We start from the raw sequence: 20505 nt of genomic DNA, 5'->3' as shown, positions 1-20505 counted from the left end.
GATTTATAGAAAATTTGATGAATTATGAGTTTAAGTTTTATGTAAGTTTTGCTTATGAATTTTTTTTTTTTTTAATGTTATAGGAAAAAGGACATTTTCATCTTTTTAAAAAAAATTTTGATGAATTTTCTTCATGATAAGAAAAGAAAAACATAAACATAAACAAACAAATATTTATATTTTATGAAGAAAAAGATGAAAATGTAACTAACAAGCCTATAAATCTCAGCTACTAGTTTTAAATATTTGGAATAATGGAGAAAAAAAAAAAAAAAAAAAAAAAAGAACTTCAACGTTTTTGCAAATTAAGAAGAATCTAAAACCTTTTAAAACAAATTATGAAGTCGAATTTAGAGGAGATAATTATAGAAAAACCCTATGTAGATCGCCTAATGATGCAACCCCTCCCACATATGGAAAATGCAGCCCTAGCTCCCATTTATTAATATTGCCTGAAAAGTTACTAAAGAATATGTAAACTTGATATTTTCATTTTCTATAAGGGTAATTTTGATATTTAACTAACCTAGATTAACTTACTTCCTTAACCCCTACTCTTTTTCTTTTACTCTTTCCCCTTTTTTTCTTTTTTCTTTTTCCTCCCTTCTTCTTCCTTCTTCTTACCGTTGTTAACCACTTCAAGGGTGTGCCCTGAGGCAAATCCATTCTCTACTGGCACTAGAAGTCAGATCTGGCCTCTCTCAACACCCAATTGCCAAATCCGACCTTTACCATCACTAAGAGAACGGATATAGCCTTATGGTGTTGTAAGGCAGATCTCGCCTATCGATGCCGTTAGAGACCTAATCCAACCTCTCGACGCTAGTAAAGGTGGATCTAGCCTCTACGGTGTTGTAAGGCTAGATCTCGCCTATCGATGCCGTTAGAGACCTAATCCAACCTCTTGGCACTAGTAGAGGCAAGATCTAGCCTCAATTTGCAGTCGAGGCTTATTAGGCCTCAATTACCACTTCCAAAAGGTTAGATCCCAGAAAATTGTATTTTCCTCATGTCAAAAACTTGCCAAAACATATTTGGCCAAACAGTGTAACTAAGTAGGAGTTAACTCGTTATGAGTTTCAAACATTTAAAGCTCGCATTGGTTGTAACTATTGCTCGATCGTAGTGGGCATGTGTAGGACTAACCAAATCCTGGCTGATAGACACCATTTTAAACTTAGATGAGGAAAAATTCTAGAATATTAGAAAGCTTTACTAAACCAAAACAAAACAAAACAAAAAAAAAAAAATACATTTTACAGAATGTGACCGATACCTAAGTGTTGGTCATTATCAATTATTGTCAATCAGAGAGCTCTTTGTCTAAATGACCGATAGTATCCAAGAACTAGGTATAGTCACTTTAATTGACCGAATGTTATGTGTCAACACCGATACCTGTTATCCAATTGACCAATACATGTATCGGTTAGTTCATTTTAGGTATTAATCACCGTAAACTTACTTGAAGTGACCGATAGCTTGTATTTGTTCATGCAAATAGTGATGATAACTTGGGTATGGGTCACTGTCGGTCATTTCGATAAAGGGCTCTTTGATTGAATAGGACGACAGTGACCGACCAGTAAGTGTGACCGAAATTCATAGACAGCTACACCACCCTTTTGAATCGCATTTTCCATCAAATACCTAGGGATGGGCATAAAATCTAACCCCGGAACCACCCCACCCCACCCCCCCCCCCCCCCCCACCCCCCCCCCCCCCCCCACCCCTCCCCCCGCAAACAGGGCAGAGTTTCCCCGAATCATTCGGGATTTGGGTAGGGATCGGGCCCAAAATTAATCCCAAAATTCGGGGGCGGGCCGGGATAGGTCTTGCCCTGCCTCGCCCCATTTTGTCCCCACCCCGAAATCCTCAGCCTGGCCCATATATATATTATACATAATATGTTAATGCTATGAAATAAAAGTTATACATTTGATATTATATATTATACACGGTATACATTTGATATTATACATTATACATTATACATTATATATGGTATATAACTATAATGTATATAACATAAATATGTTATACATTATATATAATATGCTATTATCTATAATCATATGTTAATACATAATATATATATATTATATACGTGTAATATATCATTTGGTGTTTTGATTGATTATAATAAATCATTATAAATTGAATTTCTTTTTGGGTGGTATATTATAATTTGGAGAAAATGGTAATAAGGACACAAAAAGACACAAAACCCCCAGGGATTCCCCGTTTGGGGAACAGGCTTTGTTCTAGGATTCCTCGAATTCCCCGAACGGGCTACGGGCCGGGATCGGGGAATCCCTTTGGGCTTTCGGGCCGGGGTCGAAGACAGGGGTCCCCGGCCTCGGCTCAGCCCGTGCCCATCCCTACAAATACCTAAACCAACAAACAAACAACCAATTTTAAGTTCTAAAACTACTACCTAGGTCAAAACATCACAATTTACCCCCCAAACACAAAATCAATCATTGTAATACTTGAAATAAACTAATATCAAGATAAAACATAACATACCTTCTAAATTCACGAATAATTCATTGGGTAATTGCAATGATAAAGAAATAAAATCACTTCTTTACTTGATTTTGGTCACAATCGATAGATTTTTAACTTAAGATGATTTGAAATTTTAAAGGAGGGAAGTGTTATGTTAGGTTAGGGTTAGGGTTAATTGAGGTTTATATATGGAGGGGCAGTTTCGACATTCAGAAAAAGGGGAATTGGGTTGGGCTAATCCTTGAGAGACTTTCCACACCTAAGCTAGTTTTCAATTTCCACCCCAATTTTAAATTATTTTTTACAATTTCTCTAATTGAGTTTCATATAGTTGTTGACTAACATGATAAGGTTTTGATACAATAACTTTTAAGAACGACGTACTTATATTAATTTTGTCAGTTTAGGTTTAAATTCTATAAGATTTTATTCATAAAACATCGGTTCGATCAAATAATATTTGATTAAATCAAATAATATTTATTTAAATCAAATAATAATGATTTAATAATATTTAGGCTCCATTTGGTACATATATTGGGAAAACTATTCTAGTTTATTCAATAAAATTAACACAAAATTTGTGTTTGGTTCACTTATTTTCAAAATATAATACTAAATTATTAAATTTCTTTTAAACCCTCTAAATTTGTTAATTTAACTAAACAATCAATTTTTTTTAAATTGACAAAAACACCCCAGCAACCCAAATTTACCAGATTCCAGCCATTATTGTCGGAAGCTGGTCGGAATCTGGTGTAATGGCGCACTACCTGCTGAATCTAGTCGGTAGTGCACTGATCTATCATTTTCTGGTCAGATCCACCATGGATCTAGTCGAAAAAGGCTAGATCTTTGGCTGTAGACAGTCGTCAACGACGGTTGTATCTTTGGCTGTCGTTGACCAAATGCGGCCAGATTTGGCTATCAATGGCCAGATCTAGCTGTAGATCTGGCTATCAATGGTCAGATCTAGCTGTAGATCTGACATTTTCCAACTAGATCCACGGTGGATCTGGCCGAAAAATGTCATATCGGCTCACGACTGGCAAGATCCAGCCAGTCATGTGCCAATACGACGACTCCGGCCACCTCCGACTGTGTTGGCCTGCTGTCCGTATTTAATGAGTGAGTTATGGGTGTTTTTGTTAACTTTGAATATTTTATTATATGAGTGTTTAGTAAAAAAATATACATAAGGGGTATTTTTGTTAATTTTTAAAATTTTATATCGTAATACCCACCTAATTTAGTTTTTTTTAAAATATTATTCTAAAAACTATTTAATAATTAACTAAATAGAGCCTTAAACATGCTCACAAAATTATAAAATTAAAAAAAAAAAAAAAAAGGAAAGGCAAAAACAAAAAACAGATGAGTTAAAAAACATTGGGAATAAATTCTAAGCTTTTATTTTTTATTTTGTTTTATTAATTATTATTATTACTTTCATATTTTCTGTTAGTGTGAGCAGTACAGTCAGCGCCACACGCACTCACTCGCATCTTCTTCTCTTCTCCGAAACAACCCTAGAAACTCGGCGTCTCCCAAACAAGCAAAACCTTGAAAGAAAAAAATGCCTCCAAAAGCTTCAAAATCGAAAGAAGCACCTGCCGAGCGACCGATTCTCGGCCGATTCTCTTCTCACCTCAAGATTGGCATCGTAATCTTCTCCTTCAACTCCACACTATCGCTCATTTTCGGTTTTTTTTTTTTTTTTTTTGAATTCTCATTTCTGTTTTAATTTTGCTTGTAATTTTAGTTCTCATTTCTAGTGAATTTGTTTGTGATTACATGAATACCAGATTTTGCGATAATGTTAGTATCGTACTTGTAGGAGTTACTTAAAGTTCTGATTCAGTCATATTATTAACACCAAGAGAATCTAGAAATCTAGGTTTTTTTTCTTTTAATTCTTATTTCTATGTTGATTATGCTTGAGATTCTATTTTTCATTTCTATTGGATTTGTTTGTGATTAAATAAATACTTAATGTTAATGTAATGCTTGTGGAATTACTTAAAGTTCTGTTTCAGTAACTTTTGTTAACACCGAGAATCTAGAAATTTATTTTTTAATTTTTTTTATAATTATTGGCGATTGGTTTCAGGTTGGATTGCCAAATGTTGGCAAATCTACACTTTTCAACACGCTTACAAAGCTGTCAATTCCTGCTGAGAACTTCCCTTTTTGCACTATTGAGCCTAATGAAGCTCGGGTCAATATCCCTGATGAGCGGTTTGAGTGGCTTTGCAATTTGTTCAAGCCAAAAAGCGAGGTTTGTGGCTTTTTTTGTTGGTCTGATTTTGTTGTAGTTTTAGGCTGCATGGATGCTTGTGTTATTTGTTCACTAATTTATTTTAATTTTCGATGTCCAGATTCCGGCGTTCTTGGAGATCCATGATATAGCTGGACTAGTTAGAGGTGCCCATGAAGGACAGGGGTTGGGCAACAGTTTCTTGTCTCATATCCGTGCGGTTGATGGAATTTTTCATGTTTTACGTAAGATACTTTTATTTGTAGTGTTGCACATCCATGCATAATTTTTGTGAATGATTGGACTTAATAAATGGGTTTGCATGTGATTTGCTAAATACTGTTGTCTATCTTGTTCAAATTTTGAAATTATTTTGTTTTGTATGTGCACCTATAAGTTTTCTTCTCTTCTAATTATGTGCTGTGTTGTGGAAGTGCAGTAATGATATAGGATTTGGAATGCGCTAAGTTTTTAGTGTCATATAAATGCTTTTTTTAATTTCCGAGTAGAGTGATGGTATATGTTGCTCAGTGATGGTATATGTTGCTCATTCTTGTTAGACTAGAAAATGTGGTTTTTGACCTCTTTATCAGTCGTTAGGGAGGTTTGATGGAATGAATACTGTCTTTGTAGATTATGTTATGATATAACTTCCTTGTGCACATCTTCGAGGACACTTCATTTCTCTGTAGTTGTGTGACCTATATTCAGACTGATCGTTAATTCGAGATGCATTATCTGCTTTTTTGCTTTTCTATTCATATATGCTTTTACTGTGAAATTCATCTTTTCAATTTTTAAATTATGTTTTATAGGTGCATTTGAAGATCCAGACATTATCCATGTTGATGACTCTGTTGATCCTGTGAGGGACTTAGAGGTCATTAGCTCAGAGTTACGGTTAAAGGTATGCTTATATTGAAACTCAAGCTGATTATAATCTTTGGCATTGTGTAGTTGGTGGATACTTTATTTGTTTGAATTATGATGATAAGTATAAGATAGGCCTACATATGACTATGCTAATTGCTTGTTAATGGGGGGAGCTTGTCCGAGATAAAGATTTCTATTCTATTACCCGGTTTTGAGATGGATAAGCTTAAATGAAAATTTCTCCCAACAGTTTCTAGAAGATATTTGCATATCCTGTTGAGGTTATCATAATTATTGGTTTTCTTCTCTCTTTCTCTTGCTGCTGATACATTCTTACATAGATATTGAACATGAGTTCTCAATTTATATTTGGTATTTATGAGAAACACTACGTTTATTTGCAAAATTTACATGAGTGAAAAATATTTATCATTGTTATAACTATACAAGCAACACTTGTATATTGGGGGTTGTAAGCTGGTTCATTGTTCTAGGTCAAAATTCTAGACAAGCAACATCAATTTGAGTAAACAAGAGATTCTCATGCCTTTTTTCACATACTAAAATTTTATAGTTCTCAAAGATTTCAAATTTTATAAAGGCATCTTGTCTATTTGCGTACTAGAAAATTTACAATGACAATCTCTTCATTGGTCATTTATTTTTTCTCTAAATTTGTGATTCTTGATTGTTCATGAATTTCATTTTAAGTATGTGCTGTAGCTTTGCTAGAGAACTTCCTTTGTTTGTCTTGTATTTTCTCATTTAATCGTATTGATTTCTTGACTATATTTGTGGTTACAACTTTTCCATTGAAATAAAAGAACTTGCTATATGTTCTAAATGACTTGTAGGATATTGAATTCATGGAAAGGAGGGTGGAAGATATTGAGAAGAGCATGAAAAGGAGCAATGATAAACAGTTAAAAATAGAGCATGAATTGTGTCAAAAGGTTAGTGCTTCACTGGCTATGATAATGATCTTGACTTGAATGTATTAAGTTCTTTTTCTTCTTTAAGTAACTTATATATAATGCTGGTTCTTGGTATCTACAGATCAAGGCCTCGCTTGAGGAGGGAAAAGATGTTCGTTTAGGGGACTGGAAAGCTGCTGATATTGAGATACTAAATACTTTTCAACTTCTCACTGCCAAGCCTGTAGTTTACTTGGTAATCCCTTCTTCTTCTTATAATATGAAGAAAGCTCGCTTCCTGATTACTGGAGCAAGCCATGCTTGTCACTTTTTTTCTCTATCCTTTTATGCCCAGCCTTTTTATTTATAAACTTTTTGTGGACCCAAGTCATCCAGAATAATAATCTTTACAAGTCAGAACATATCTTATCTTCTGATGAAGAACAAAAAGCCAGGAAGTTGATGATGTTTTCTTTACTGGGCTCATGAATTGAGTTTGCTATTTATTTAAAGAGGAAGAGCTTTTTGTTGAAAAAAAAAAAAAAAAAAAAAAACACCATAGAGGTTGTTGCACCTGTGTACAGTGGTGTTACAGCCTTATCGTTTGGGGCTCTATGTATGTTTATGTTACTATATCCATATTTGAATATCTCATCCAGGCAGTGGTAAGGATATTTCATGGTCATATCTTTATTATATACACAGGTGAATATGAATGAGAAAGACTACCAAAGAAAAAAGAACAAGTTCTTGCCCAAGATTCATGCTTGGTATGCCCTATTTTTTTCTTGAACATTTATTTAAGCCACTTAAATGGAGTGAGTCATCTGAAAAAATACAGAATTTTATTAGTGCTAAAATTCAATTGTCAGAAGGAGTTAGAGTTGCATTATCCTTTTTTAGGGTCCAGGAGCATGGGGGCGAACAAATTATTCCTTTTAGTTGTGTGTTGGAGAGAAATCTTGCAGATATGCCACCAGATGAAGCAGCAAAATATTGTGAGGAGAACAAGGTACAGAGGTTAGTTCATCTAAACTCAAAAGATATCTTTCAACAATGAGGGCGCTTATATAAAAGAAAAAAATGAGGGTGGATGCCTACTGAATATACATGAAAATATTGTAGCTTTAAGAAGGAACTATGTTTGATAGTTTTATAAAAGTAAGTATTTTTTGTCTTTATTTTGACAAAGTCCATAGGAAGTTGAACTGAATGAGATTGAAAAAAAGGAATTACCTGGCTATAACAAGAGATTATCTTTGGGTTAAATGATGATTGTGACCCAATTGTAATTAATTAATCGGTTTCTTGATTTTCCAACATAAAATGCCATCTTATGTAAATTTCTGTATCTATTGATTTAAGAGAGCATGGTTATGCTTTCTTTATGAAGGATTTTTCTTTTTAAATTTTGAAATTAAGTTTTTCAAGAGCTTGTTGAGATCTCTTCTTTCCATTCAAAGAATTTGTTTATGTAATTTTCAATCTCTTCTTATAATATTGGAGAAACAGAAAAGGAAAAAAAAAATCTTAGTGAAGAAAGTTTCTTGAGTTTTTCGATGGAAATTAATAGAATTGTAATGAGTGCATGACTGAGTTGATTAATCTTCTTTGCAACAGTGCTCTTCCAAAAATCATCAAGACTGGTTTTTCAGCGATCAATCTCATATACTTTTTCACAGCAGGACCTGATGAGGTAATGTGGATACCTTAAAGTTTATTGTTGTCAATTTCCTTCATGTGCCTTAACAGCAAGTTGTGGTACCATTGCCTTGAAATTAAATTTGTTTAATGCTTCATTAATTTATCCTAGTGTCTGTGTTCCTTTGATTTGATGCGTTGAGGGTGATGCTTTCTGAGCTGGGTATCAGAGCTGAATGGCTCAAATATTGGATTTATTCTTTTCAAGCTTGGTAATATCTTGGGGGATCAATCTCTCTATTTGAAAATTTACATCGTTCTTTTTTCAGTTACTAAATTCCAAACTTAAGTTTAATTTCATTTTCTTGGTATTGTAAAGGAACTCCCTTTTGTTGCAATGAGTCATAAACTTATTTCTAGGTTTTCTTTTCATGGTATTTAGTTGTTGTTTGTATAAGCTTTTCTTTGTAGTATGAGGCCATTGTTTTGGTTTGCATGATAAGAATCTTCTTTTGTAATGCTCTCTTCCCCTTGTGATAACCATTCTTCTGAATTAAAATTCCTTCTTCGATATTTTTCTTGACCTTTTCAGAATGAGGAAATAAATGTCTAAATAATTTGCCTTTTTCCAGGTGAAGTGTTGGCAAATTAGACGGCAGACAAAGGCTCCTCAGGCTGCAGGGACCATCCATACTGACTTTGAGAGAGGGTTTATTTGTGCTGAGGTTGTTTCTTGTCCATGATTTTCTCTAGTGCATATTCTACTTTGCCTCACTAATGGCCACGCTAGCTATATGCATGCCAGTATTGTTTCAAATCTGGAACTCTTGCAAAAACAACTGTTACCTCCATTACCATGATGTCATCCTGCTTTCAACTATTAGGGCCACCTGTTCTCTGTAAGCATGGCATCAGCACTACCTGCCTCCCCACTATTGCCAGGAGCCATTTCACATCATATTATACTCATACATATGGTTATGGTTGCATTGCATTCTCCTCAGCATGATATATATTGTTGATCTGCTGTTAAAAGGAGAGAGAAATATTGATTTCTCCTCTATGTTACGTTCAAAAATCTTAGAGAGTTTTATCATTTACCAAAAGTACGCAGATGGCTATACTTGATTTTCACAGCCGTTTATGTTGATATATATGTGGAATCTCTAATTTTTACTGATTGGGATTTTATTCTGTTTAGGTGATGAAATTTGAAGATCTGAAGGAACTTGGTAGTGAGGCAGCTGTTAAGGTACTTGCTTTAATCTAAAGTTGTATAGTTAGAATTCTTCTTTACCCATCCTGCCATTGCATCCCCTTTTGAATTTGCAGTGTCCGTAGTTGAGAATATTGGTATTTTTCTGCTAAGGACTTGAGAACATCTGAATGAACTTACAAAAAGAATTTGTGATGAAAACAGAAGTATATACACTTGAGACTCATGCAAGGCTAGTATGCAAGCGATGGAAACAACCAATGAGCATAGCAGATATCCCTGTTGAATTTGCATTGTTCATTGATGGGAAAAAATAAAAATTTTCGGTTAATAACTGGAGAAAATCTTAATGAACTTGCAAAAAGAATTGTAGTGAAATCCGAAGTATTGCACTTGAGATTCCTATGCAAGGCTAGTATACAAGGGATGGAAATAATCAATAAGTGCATCAGAGTTGCAGTAGGATCTGAATCGCCTTTGGCTTGGACAGGAGGTTGTAGACTCTTGTATAGGTAAAAGAAAACTAGAATATGGAAAATAATATGTGGTATTCAGCACAAACTCAAATTAATCATCCCTCCAAATGATTGGGATTTCACATCAAATCCTCTTTGGTATATGGGTGGTTTGGTGATCTATTACGAAGATGTTAATCAAATGTCAATTATGTCATTAAACAAGACTAGAGTTCAAATTTTTTGTGTGTTTCATATCTTTCATTGGTGTAAACCTTTGGGAATTATGATCTTTACTAATGATATTGTACAGGCTGCTGGAAAGTACAAGCAGGAAGGAAAAACCTATGTGGTCCAAGATGGGGACATAATATTCTTCAAGTTCAACGTTTCAGGGGGCGGGAAGAAGTGAGAGTTTACGTGCCCCATAGGTAATAGAGTTACTTTGCTGGGTTTTGAGATGGTTCAAGTTATTGATTTTGATCCATAATCTTATATAGTGTTTGAACATGCTTCTTTGTATCCTTATTGGTGGTTTATAGAGAATCTCATGTTTATTATGCACACTTCTTAAATATATGTTTGGAGTTGATTGCGGACTCGAGAAAGCCAGCAATTAACATCTGGCTTCGCCTCGCCTCGCTAGAAAATTATTATAGATAAAACATGCTTTGTGATTGTGGCCACTGTCAAGTTCTTCTCGTATTTCAGTTTTGTACTTGAAATTTCAACTGGTTCAATTTAGTTGTCAAAGTTTTATGGTTAGTTTATCAATATCTATATTAATTGACCTTGCATGCTATTTTTATTTGTGGATGTCGTCCATGTTCATTATCCCTTTAGAAATTCTTTTGATACGAAAAGTTTGATAGAAATGTTGTAGCTGAATTTTGGTCGTTTAGTATCAGATAGCAGTATTACTGCCAATAAACAAGATCTGCAGTAGAATATATATATATTTCTTGTTGGTGGTTTTAAACGTACTTAAAAGTTAAAACTTAAAACATGTAAGATTGGCCTATGATCAGCTGGATCTTTCTACATTCTGATTGAAATCCAGTGACAAGTAAAATGAAAACGATTTGCTATCTGGATTCCATATTCTTGTAGTATAATATAATTCACAAGTTCCATCAATCTGTTTTTGTCTTGAATAAATGAATCTTGAAGTTTTGCTAAACATATCGTTAGTGTATATATATAAGTTGTGTCGTGCAAAGAATTTATATTTTTGTCTAATTTAGACTTGCAACTCTTTGCACAACAAGAAGTTGAAAGACCTTGGATTTTGGTTTCCATTCCTATCCCATTTCCAGTTCCTGAATTATTTGAGTTGAGCGAAATGGGAAAACCTCCTCATGGGGAATGCTTTCTTAATCTCAGTATATAGTTTACATTGGGCCTTTTATTTGATAAATCTTTCTTAAATACTCTATTTTAGGCTCTAATTTTTGTAATAATTTAATTTATAATTATCTAACTTGGGTTATCAAAATTCCAGTTAATTATCTTTAAAAGCCTCAAAGATGGGTGAGTTTTATTTCTCTTATATAAAAGGTTTTACATACTATGTTTTCCAACCTCAAATGGTTGTAAATCACTTATGTTCGGAAGAAAACAAGTCCTAAAAATTTTGGGTACATCAAGCTTTATTCTTCTATTTGAGAGTGATTCACCATAAACCGAAATAAGAAAATTTCTTTAAAACAAAACTTCGGCAGTCTTCTAAAAGGGGTTACACTTACACACTTGCACTAGCAGTTTCCCGATATATTTTGACTCTAAGAAGGAAAACTCGAAGGGTAGGACGGTAGGTCACGGGTTGGCTGCCCTCTTGTTTAAATAAAAACAATAATCATCTTTGAGAACATCAAAAAGTAATAATGCCAACTATTCCTAGATAATCGAATGGTTTAATAGAAATTTTTAGGTGTATTATTCAAGAGGTCTTGAATTCGAATTCTTCTTCAGTTACGAATAAAGATAATCATGTGAACTCTTTTCCGACTCATAGTTTCAGAGTCTTGAAGGATTAGTTGATGCGTGCGTAACAGCATAAGTTGGCTTGGACAACTTCGATCATTAAAAAAAATAAAAAAAAGTTATCCACTATGCTACTACCTTTCACAATTTCTCATTCTCAAGAATATATATATAATACAGTAAAATCTCTCTATAATCATAATGATGAGACTAACTAATTTTATTACTATAAGAAGGTTATAACTTAATGAATGCATAGTTATAAAAATTATAGTTTTGATTTCTTATTTTTTAATTCATGTTTTAGTAGTATAGTATTAGGATTTCAATTCATATTTTAGTAATATTAGGATTTCAATTGAATGCTTCAACTTCAATTGCCTACTTTTGAAATGGATAGAAGACCTTGTCTTAAAACTAGCAAAGATAAGTGTCATTGATGGAGCTATAAATATAGTTGATGGATGGTCAATTGATGTAAAGCCACAAACAATTGTCAATGGTTTTAAACATTGCAAAATTAGGACTCTCGATTTCAATGAATTGTAAGTTACAAATGAAGTGGACGAAGAAAATAAAAGAATCATTGCAAAATTAAGTTATCAGATTCGACAAGAAAATAAAATAATCATTGCAAAATTGAGTGATCAGATTCGACAATTTCACTACATTAATCAAATGGATATTAATGTCTTCTTCGATCATCCAAATAAGCAATAAATCATGTATGTTTTAATCGAAGAAGAAACCATTGTTACAATTAGATAAGAAGATAAAGCAAATAATCCCATGGATGATAGTACGAAAATACAAAAAGTTTCGTGCCATGAAGTTTTAAATATGCTTCTTAGCTTCAACAAGAAAGTGTTTATGCTAGCAAGTTATTACATACTAGTAAGGTAAAAAATGTGATAACAACTATAAAATATAAATCATTGTGCCAAATAACTTTAGATAAATATTTTATTTCATCTTAAACCTTTAATGTAACATAATATATATTTTTTTGTAATATACAGATAATTATTACTATGTGCAGACAATGTTCTTTAAGATGGAAATTAGAAAAATTATAATTTATTACAATGTAGAGTTTATTCTTATTTATAACTATCCCAAATTGGGATTAGAATTTTTTATGATTATGTAGAGTTCATTCATATATATCACTATAGAGAGGTTTTACTATATATATATATATATATATATGGTGTAATTTTTGTGATATTAATATATATTTATAAATATTTGATTTATATCTAATTATAAAAAAATAATATATTTTACATTTAATAATATTTATGAATGATTAAATTAAGGTGGAGACCAGTAACATCCCAAAATTAATTATCAAAAATAACATTATTTTTTAAAAATTAATTGTAATACAAAGTTATACTGTAAATAAAGTATAAATAAAAAAATAACTAATATTGAATAACAAATTATCTAATAAATAAAAATATAAATTGAAGACTCAAGGTAATAAATAAGTCAAATGAAGACGATTTGACTATAATAGCCTTAATGAAATGGGAAAACATTATTAAAATGAACCCTCCTCCCTTGTCCTTTCTCCATTACAGATCTCCATTTGAGCAGTCAGTAAATCGCCATTGAAGTGAAGAGACTAACCGAAATCACTGTGGGTTTCTGGCGATCCATCATTCCTTTGGCTTCAACAGTTTTCTCCCTTTGCTTCATTAGGTATTTAATTCTGTTCAATATGTTAACTTTTTTTTTTTTTCCTTTCTTTTGGAGTTCTCTTCTATTTTGTCTTAATTTCCCATCACGATCTTACGGATTATTAATTTTACATTGTTTAAACTGTTTGTTATTTGGTAGCAATACATAAAACCTGTAAAATATTACATATTCTTTGCGTTTATAAGAAAGATTGCGAGATTTTTCTTTAAAAGTAGAACCCTAAGCCACGCAAATGAGTCGGTTGGTTAGTTAAATCAGAAAGAAGAAAAAGGGTGATTGATCATTTGGATTTTTTTGATTAAGTTTCCATGCCAGGTTAGGAATTTTCTTTGTAGTAAAAATTTTATGTAGAATAAATACTGTCAAGAAGCAGGGTCAAGAATGATTTTTTTCTTGGATTTTTAGCATTTTTAAGAAATGGGTTATGGAATGGTTTAGTTCAAAATGCAGATTTACATTGAGTTCAATTTAATAGACGAAATTGATGACTATTCCAGAGTAGAAAGACATCTTACTTTGTCAAAACTTAAAAAATACTCGATTCGGAAGCAGTTTTACTTCAAGAACCTTGCGTACTGAATTACCAGCCAATTTCTAGAGTAAGAGAATAATTTTTAAAGAACAGAGTTAAATTACTGAGCACAAGTATCATCAAAACCTTAACATGCGTTATTTCTCTTCCCACATGCTAAAACCCCTACTTTGGTCTCTAACCCTTATCTAAACGAACAACTCTTTAATCTTTGATCATATATATATATAGAGCTTACCCGAATGAGTTGAGAACTGACTACGAGCACTTCTTGAGACGGTTTGGTTTACTGTTAGGCTAAGTGTTTGAAGAGAAAAGTAAGAAAATTGAGTTTGTGGAAAGACTGAAAATTGTGAAACTGTAAGCTTCAAGTTGACACAGCCTGCAGTTCTTTTTCTTGGCTGAAAGTCTGATGTGAGTTTGTAGAGATTTGGAGAGGGACCATGAGTTGTAAAGGAAGGATAGAGTTTATTAGGTTTTTTTTTTTCCAGTAAGGGAAAAAAAAAAGCATCATCTAGTTTTGTGGTTTATATGTCTTTAAAATGTAAGTTGGCAATGTGTCTTTGAAAGTATTGAGTTTATATTGAAGGGAATTCCAGTAAAGAAAGGATAGAGTTTATTAGGTTTTTTTCCAGTAAGGGAAAAAAAAAGCATCATCTAGTTTTGTGGTTTATATGTCTTTAAAATTTAAGTTGGCAATTTGTCTTTGAAAGTATTGTGTTTATATTGAAGGGAAATCCCCTTATATATCTGCTGTCTCAGATCTTGGTGAAATTTTTAGTTCAGATCTGCATGTGTATGTTTTATTTGAGATTTATATTCTGGTTCAATCTTTTGCAGTGATTGTAGAAGAAAGAAAACCCATAAATCTCTTGGCCTTCCTTCGAAAACAGTAAGTCTTTTTGTGTCTCTCTATCTTTTATTTCATATAAATGATCAAAATAGCGTTTATTTTTTTTTTTTTTTTTAAATTCAATTTAATTGCTTAAAATTTTAATTTTAGCTCTGGATAGAACATAAAAGGCATATTTGATTGTAAACAAATATCATATAACACCATAGTGATAGTTGAATCATTTTATGGAAGAAAATCTGTCCTAGAATCTAAAAGAACACCCATATCAATATCATAATAATAAACCATAAATCTCATATCATGGTCTGTTTTTTGTTTTTTAAAAGATGAAAATTATGTCTTATTAGTGGAGCTTATTTATTCTAGATAATCTGAGAAGATGTCTGGGCAAAGCCAGCGGTTGAATGTAGTTCCAACAGTTACAATGCTTGGAGTGATGAAAAGTCGACTTGTGGGGGCTACAAGAGGTCATGCTCTTCTCAAGAAGAAGAGTGATGCTCTGACTGTTCAGTTCCGTCAGATTCTTAAAAAGATTGTCACTACAAAGGAATCAATGGGAGAGGTTATGAAAACCTCTTCCTTTGCCTTAACTGAAGCCAAGTATGTTGCTGGTGAAAACATCAAGCACATTGTCCTTGAGAATGTCCAAAATGCTTCTCTTAAAGTTCGATCTCGACAAGAGAATGTTGCTGGTGTCAAGCTTCCAAAGTTTGAGTATTTCACAGAAGGTGAGACCAAGAATGACCTTACTGGATTAGCGAGAGGTGGCCAGCAGGTCCAACTCTGTCGTGCTGCTTACGTCAAAGCAATTGAGCTTCTAGTTGAGCTTGCTTCGCTCCAGACTTCATTTTTAACACTAGATGAGGCCATTAAAACAACCAATCGCAGGGTCAATGCACTAGAGAATGTTGTCAAGCCTAGGTTGGAGAATACCATCACTTACATTAAGGGAGAGTTGGACGAGCTTGAAAGGGAGGATTTCTTTCGCTTAAAGAAGATACAGGGTTATAAGAAGAGGGAAATTGAAAGACAGTTGGCTGCTGCCAAACAGTTTGCTGAGGAGCAGTTTACCGATAAGGTCTCTTTGCAGAAAGGAATTTCATTTGATTCTGCACACAACTTTTTATCTGCAGCAGCTGTTAACAAGGACGAAGATATAATTTTCTAACGTGGAGGTTAGTTTATGTGTTCGTTTGTTCATATATGGCTTTTTATGTGCTGTTTGTTTTGTGGTGGAACATTCATAGTAATAATGTTATTACTACTCAAAAGAGGACAGTCTAATATTTTGAATAAGCTTTATGAATGATTCTATTTATTGTATTGGTATCATTGAATTGGCTTTAATTTTCAGCAGAATACAGATAAGGAGTTTCCTCGTCTAGCTTTTTTCTCAAGTGTGTCATGTATATTTAATCAAACTCTTGTTGCATATGAAAACAATCTTTGCTCATCCATAGTTTGTTATTTATTATTATTATTTTGTCCTCAAATTGTTCATCTAATAGGGGAACTTAATATGCTTTTCTGGTGGATTTGAGAACCATAGATGAGGATTGAAGGACACATTGCTAAAATAGCTCGATCACATAAAGTCCCTAATTCTATTGAAAAAGAATTGCCCATCTGGGCTTTTGTAAATGAGTTTCAGGAAAAGAAGTTTGATACAGTTATCACATCGCCTCACCTACTTTTCAATTTTTTTTCTTTAAAAAAAAAACCCAAAACAATATAAGTGATCCCCCTTTCTCCTTTCACTTGTTAGTGCTCTTTCTTTTTATTACGAGTGATACTGCATATTCCAAATGATATTCCAACATTCATATCATCCTGTTTGACATTGCCATATCATTTACCAAATCACCCATTTATTTAGATCTCATCATCACATAGGATTACACATCACTTGGAATGAGAATTTGGGATAACTTTTGGGATGTGTAGTATTATTGTTTTATTATATGATTAATTGCATAGGCAATCTATACAACAACAACCCATGTGGGATTAGCATAATGCACACAGGATTATAAAATTTATTTTTTTATCTGTAGTTATCTTATAGGATTTACTTTGATTATTAGGGTTATTATTATCCAATTTAGATTGAGTTAGGATTTTTTATATTTAGTTGGATTATGTTTTATCATATTAGTATTTTAGTCCTATCAGTGTTTAATACTTTAATCATTATACATAAGAGGCTTTTTCCCTTGTGGAATAGAGGGTTTTACTTGATTGGGTTTGATTCAAAAACTCGTAATTTTACCAGCTCTGTTTGATATCAATTTTCTGCTGCATTAGTTTGGTATTAGAGCCGTCCATACTTCTTTTACGATTTGGTCTCTACCCATGCATCAATTCCTAATCTTTTTCACCCAATAACATCACAACACCTGTATTATTGTGGAGATATATAAAATAATTGGCGAAATAACCTTTACAAGAAGAAAAGGATGAGGAAGTGGAGTTTGGAAAGATTTTTAATATCTTCGATGATGAGATTGAAGAATTCTTGAAGAGGAATAATGATCAAGAAGAATACTGTCTTCCCAAAAGCTTTAAGAATTAAATCAATCATCTCTGAATCATCACATGAAGTGCCGAATCTTCCCATATTCGGGCTCAATAAATTGGGTATAAAATAGCGAGAAAAGAAATGTTAAACTAATGAACTTTATTTAATTAACTACTATTTGCCCTTTAAACCAAAAGCACTTTTAAACCAAAGTTCTCACCTTTTGAAGCTTTATAAAATCAAAAATACTTTAGGTCAATGGGCTCTATTATTAATCTAAACTATTCCAACTTTAGGCTAAAGTAATCTTTTTTCAGCCTTTTATTATCATGGGGGTTCCATATATTTTCATAATTTCAGCAAGGAAAATATTAGATTTGTAACCTCTTTTGACAAACTTCCTCTCACAATCTTAACGTAACAACTCATAATTGAATAGTTCGTAATTGTAACTGATCAATTGCGAGTTGTCACTTAATCTTGACGTAGCATTACTTGTTCAGCAATAACCCAAAACTTAAAAAGTTTTATTATTATTAAGGAAACATAATATTACTTTCAATAAAATTTTCATGAATCATAGATATTAAAAAAATAAATATATTTAAGTTGTACATATTAATAAAATTCAATGTTGTTTTATTTTTTTTCATTTATATAAAAGGAACTTAACATTTTTTATATTAAATTTTATTTATTTTCATGCTTAATAATTTAACACTCTATTTCAGGTTAGTTACTAAATACAATCTAAAACTTGTTAAAAATGTGAAAATACTCGATCAAATACTTTAAGAGGAGTATTATGTTACTTGTTTATAACATGATTATATACTTATTGGTCCTAATTTGATTTTATGTGAATAAGTTCAACCCGTGTTGAACATGTTGATTATATGTAAGTAAATTAAGCATTTTGTAAATGGTTAGCCGGTATAAGACTAAATTTGTTGAATGTAATAGGAATGGATATGGAGGTCGTTCCATTAATATTGTCAATATTGTTCACGCTTTGGGTGCACGGATTTGTTTCTGGGTTTCGCTCAATCATCATTCATCTAAAATATGTCTACACTAAATTGAGTAGAAGCAAGACTTATAAATTTACTTAAACTTTCATTTACTATCTATCACATCTTATATCGCTAACAAATGAGCTTGAGATTAGTTTATAAGATTTGAGTCATCATAATTAATTAGATATGTTTTGGGTGAATGATAGTTGTGTGAAACCCTAAAGACAATTTTTTGCAGCCTAAAACGAACAATATATATTTGGTTGGACATTAAATTTGAAGGTTTTTGCCTGAAATAGACAATATTCTACTCTTTTTTTTTTTTTTTTTTTTTTTTTTTTTTTTTATGATTGAGGATGTTCAAACCAATTTATACGCATCTCAACTAATATCTTGGGACTCTATAACTATTAGTCAGGTAAGAGCTTTAGTGGCTACCCCTTTTAGCAATCGAAAAGGAACTCGAACTTAAGATTCCTTGAGTAATGCACCCAACTTCCAAGCATCCCTATCAGACCACTCGACTATCCAGAGTTAGTTCACAATATTATACTTGGTTTGGTATATACCTTCAAACTATCAATATGAGTTGTGACAGTATATATATTTAACTAAAATTCTGATATAACATTCTCTGAAACTAAAATTCTGATATAATATTCTCTGAAACTGATAGAATATAATATGAGTAATGCTACAGCTACCGAAGGTTGCGCACCGAATGACGTGATAAAATCCCAACCATTGATTTATTATCAGTTAATATTAATCAACGGTCAGGATTTTATCACGTCATTCGGTGCACAGATTCGATGTGCAACCTTCGGTGGCTCTATCATTTTCAATATAACATAACAACCTAATAGCCACTTCTATGACGTTGTAACATTTCCATACTCTTTTAAACTTTCTTTATATTCCAATTCTTTTTAAAGCCAATTCCCAATTTCTTAATGCAGTTTTCCAAACTGCTTTTTCGTCTAAAAGGCAAGAGCCCACAAGTCCCCAGCATGCTCCACATTGCATTGCTCAAAAGTAATATATGCTCCTTTAAATCTTTAATATCATTTAATTGCTTTTTACTTAAAGGAATTCTGAGCTTTAAATTCTTCCAAACCTTCGATGCATGAGATGAATAATTGTTGGGGTACTTCATTATGCCTTGAATATCCACTTCTTTAATCATACTGCCTTCCACCAGGTACAAAGTCTTCTCTACCACATTAATATGATCAAACCTTTTTCTAGCAAAAAATAACCCATTGAAATTATCTAATGAGCCTTACCAAAAAGTATGAATTTTTTTATTAAATTGAGAAATTATATGTGTTTCATTATCTGCTTAAATTAAGCCAATTCCCAATTTCAAATAACCGATATTACATGTGTTTTCATGTCTTGTATGCTTTAAATATATACTAATTAAAGTTTGAGGACAGCAATTATATCCGAATAAGAATGTTCAACTTTAAATTAACAACTCAAAAGCCATGATCTATAATAATACATGTACGTGCAATCTTTTTTAATACATTGCAAATTATTATGTTATAATAAATCTTTGGCGGTTAAATTACATCATCACCCCTATCTACCACAACGGCCTACAAACGACCAGAACTAGCTGGTAATTCACCGATCTAGCCTTTAGCAACGGTCAGACAACGATGACTATATCTTTGGCCGTCATCTGGCCGAAAAATGTCATATCGATGCCCTACCTGCCAGATCCGACTGGTCTACGTCGTAACGTCATTTTTTAGCCAGATTCCGGCGGTGATGGCCGGAATCTAGCACTGTGGGTGGGTGGGGGTGTTTATGTTATTCTATAAAATTTTTATATATTGGGGTGTTTAGTTAAATTAGCAAACTTAGGGGTTTTTTTTTGTAAATTTTTAAATTTTACCTCGTAATACTCTCCTATTCAACTACCCAATATTATTCCTAAAATCCTATCCAAAATAATAAAACAAACAGATCCATAAGTTTTTGAAATCAAAAAGGGTGAGATAGTCATTAAACCCT

General features: G+C 32.6%; 2 protein-coding genes across 3 annotated transcripts; both read left to right on the top strand.

The window, feature by feature from the left end:
• The first annotated feature begins 3983 nt into the window (after positions 1-3983).
• On the top strand, positions 3984-10633 carry LOC116107396 (obg-like ATPase 1). 2 transcript variants are annotated; one of them, XM_031393676.1, is made up of 13 exons: positions 3984-4175; positions 4623-4790; positions 4891-5014; positions 5585-5676; positions 6497-6595; positions 6699-6812; positions 7262-7326; positions 7460-7576; positions 8177-8252; positions 8830-8922; positions 9399-9449; positions 10182-10299; positions 10454-10633. In XM_031393676.1, the coding sequence occupies exons 1-12, from the start codon at positions 4089-4091 to the stop codon at positions 10278-10280; spliced, it is 1185 nt and encodes a 394-aa protein (XP_031249536.1). In that variant the 5' UTR covers positions 3984-4088; the 3' UTR covers positions 10281-10299; positions 10454-10633. The 2 variants fall into 2 exon arrangements, with proteins under 2 accessions (XP_031249536.1, XP_031249535.1); XM_031393675.1 differs by having other exon boundaries at positions 10182-10633.
• Positions 10634-13420: 2787 nt separating this feature from the next.
• LOC116107392 (V-type proton ATPase subunit D-like) lies at positions 13421-16399 on the top strand. Its single transcript, XM_031393664.1, has 3 exons — positions 13421-13558; positions 14931-14982; positions 15313-16399. The coding sequence occupies exon 3, from the start codon at positions 15326-15328 to the stop codon at positions 16112-16114; it is 789 nt and encodes a 262-aa protein (XP_031249524.1). The 5' UTR covers positions 13421-13558; positions 14931-14982; positions 15313-15325; the 3' UTR covers positions 16115-16399.
• Positions 16400-20505: the final 4106 nt, after the last annotated feature.

The sequence above is a fragment of the Pistacia vera genome, unplaced genomic scaffold (genome assembly GCF_008641045.1).
Source record: "Pistacia vera cultivar Batoury unplaced genomic scaffold, PisVer_v2 Contig535, whole genome shotgun sequence".
Lineage (NCBI taxonomy): Eukaryota > Viridiplantae > Streptophyta > Magnoliopsida > Sapindales > Anacardiaceae > Pistacia > Pistacia vera.
The sequence above is the reverse complement of the archived record's forward strand: the minus strand, read 5'-3'. Positions and strand labels throughout refer to the sequence as shown.